This window comes from Nannospalax galili, unplaced genomic scaffold (genome assembly GCF_000622305.1).
Source record: "Nannospalax galili isolate Female #2095 unplaced genomic scaffold, S.galili_v1.0 scaffold269, whole genome shotgun sequence".
Lineage (NCBI taxonomy): Eukaryota > Metazoa > Chordata > Mammalia > Rodentia > Spalacidae > Nannospalax > Nannospalax galili.
This window is the reverse complement of record NW_008359530.1, coordinates 898,633-900,498: the sequence shown is the minus strand read 5'-3', so window position 1 is coordinate 900,498 and position 1,866 is coordinate 898,633. Positions and strand designations below refer to the sequence as shown.

The window sequence follows — 1,866 nt, the reverse complement described above, 5'->3', positions numbered from 1 at the left end:
GCCGCCGCGGCCTCCCGCTCGCGCCCGCCCGCTCCCGCGGCCCCAGCTCGCCTCGCGCCGGCAGTTTCGGGCCTACTCCTCCCCTCCCCCGCCAGCCGCCCAGGACTTGACCGCGTAACTAGCCCAACTCCCGCCCGCCGCTCGCCATGGACGCCGGTGTGACTGAAAGCGGACTCAACGTGACTCTCACCATTCGGTTGCTGATGCATGGAAAGGAAGTGGGCAGCATCATCGGGAAGAAAGGGGAGTCGGTGAAAAGGATTCGCGAGGAGAGCGGCGCCCGGATCAACATCTCGGAGGGGAACTGCCCGGAGAGAATCATCACGCTGACCGGGCCCACCAATGCCATCTTCAAGGCCTTCGCCATGATCATCGACAAGCTGGAGGAAGACATCAACAGCTCCATGACCAACAGCACGGCTGCCAGCAGGCCCCCAGTCACCCTGCGGCTGGTGGTGCCGGCCACCCAGTGCGGCTCCCTGATCGGGAAGGGCGGCTGCAAGATCAAGGAGATCCGCGAGAGCACGGGGGCCCAGGTCCAGGTGGCGGGGGATATGCTGCCCAACTCCACCGAGCGGGCCATCACCATTGCCGGCGTGCCGCAGTCGGTCACCGAGTGTGTCAAGCAGATCTGCCTGGTCATGCTGGAGACGCTCTCCCAGTCTCCGCAAGGGAGAGTCATGACCATTCCGTACCAGCCCATGCCGGCCAGCTCACCCGTCATCTGTGCGGGCGGCCAAGACCGCTGCAGCGACGCGGCGGGCTACCCTCACGCCACCCACGACCTGGAGGGACCACCTCTAGACGCCTACTCGATTCAAGGACAACACACCATTTCTCCGCTCGATCTGGCCAAGCTGAACCAGGTGGCAAGACAACAGTCTCACTTTGCCATGATGCACGGCGGGACCGGATTCGCCGGAATTGACTCCAGCTCTCCAGAGGTGAAAGGCTATTGGGCAAGTTTGGATGCATCTACTCAAACCACCCATGAACTCACCATTCCAAATAACTTAATTGGCTGCATAATCGGGCGCCAAGGCGCCAACATCAATGAGATCCGCCAGATGTCCGGGGCCCAGATCAAAATTGCCAACCCAGTGGAAGGCTCTTCTGGAAGGCAGGTCACTATCACTGGCTCGGCTGCCAGTATTAGCCTGGCCCAGTATCTAATCAATGCCAGGCTTTCCTCTGAGAAGGGCATGGGGTGCAGCTAGAACAGTGTAGGTTCACTCGTAACCCCCTTCTGCTGTTTTCCCATGATCCAACTGTGTAATTTCTGGTCAGTGATTCCAGGTTTTAAATAATTTGTAAGTGTTCAGTTTCTACACTTTATCATCCGCTAAGAATTTAAAGAAATCACATTCTCTGTTCAGCTGTTAATGCTGGGTTCCATATTTAGTTTTATAAGCTTTTCCCTGTTTTTAGTTTTGTTTGGGTTTTTTGGCTCATGGATTTTATTTCTGTTTGTCGATAAGAAATGTAAGAGTGGAATGTTAATAAATTTCAGTTTAGTTCTGTAATGTCAAGAATTTAAGAATTAAAAAATGGATTGGTTACAAATGCTTCGTATTTGAAAAAGCTGGGAACTACTACCTTAAACTCTTTGTTGGTGCCCCCCCCCCTTTTAATGCTAAGGTGCTTGGAGTTGGAGGCTACCGGGAGAAGGGTGGGCCCGTCCTTGGTATTCTTTTCAAGCTCTCCCTGCCCTATTGGTAAGATTCCATTCCCTCTGTCCCAACAAAGGAACAGCAGGTTAGGCCTGCTTTGGGATGTTTACAAAGACGGGGTCTCTTGCTGAGAGTGACATCTCTCCAAGTTCCAGAGAGAGGCGTCTCTGCCCATTTCTCTGGTAGAAAACATAAG

At 54.4% G+C, this 1,866-nt stretch overlaps 1 protein-coding gene across 1 annotated transcript; it reads left to right on the top strand.

The window, feature by feature from the left end:
• Positions 1 to 6: 6 nt before the first annotated feature.
• Positions 7 to 1,563, top strand: Pcbp1 (poly(rC) binding protein 1). Its single transcript, XM_008823255.2, has one exon. The coding sequence runs from the start codon at positions 147 to 149 to the stop codon at positions 1,215 to 1,217; it is 1,071 nt and encodes a 356-aa protein (XP_008821477.1). The 5' UTR covers positions 7 to 146; the 3' UTR covers positions 1,218 to 1,563.
• Positions 1,564 to 1,866: the final 303 nt, after the last annotated feature.

Coding starts and splice junctions, on each gene's coding strand:
- Pcbp1 (XM_008823255.2), top strand. CDS start 147: ATGGACGCCGGTGTGACTGAAAGCGGACTCAACGTGACTCTCACCATT.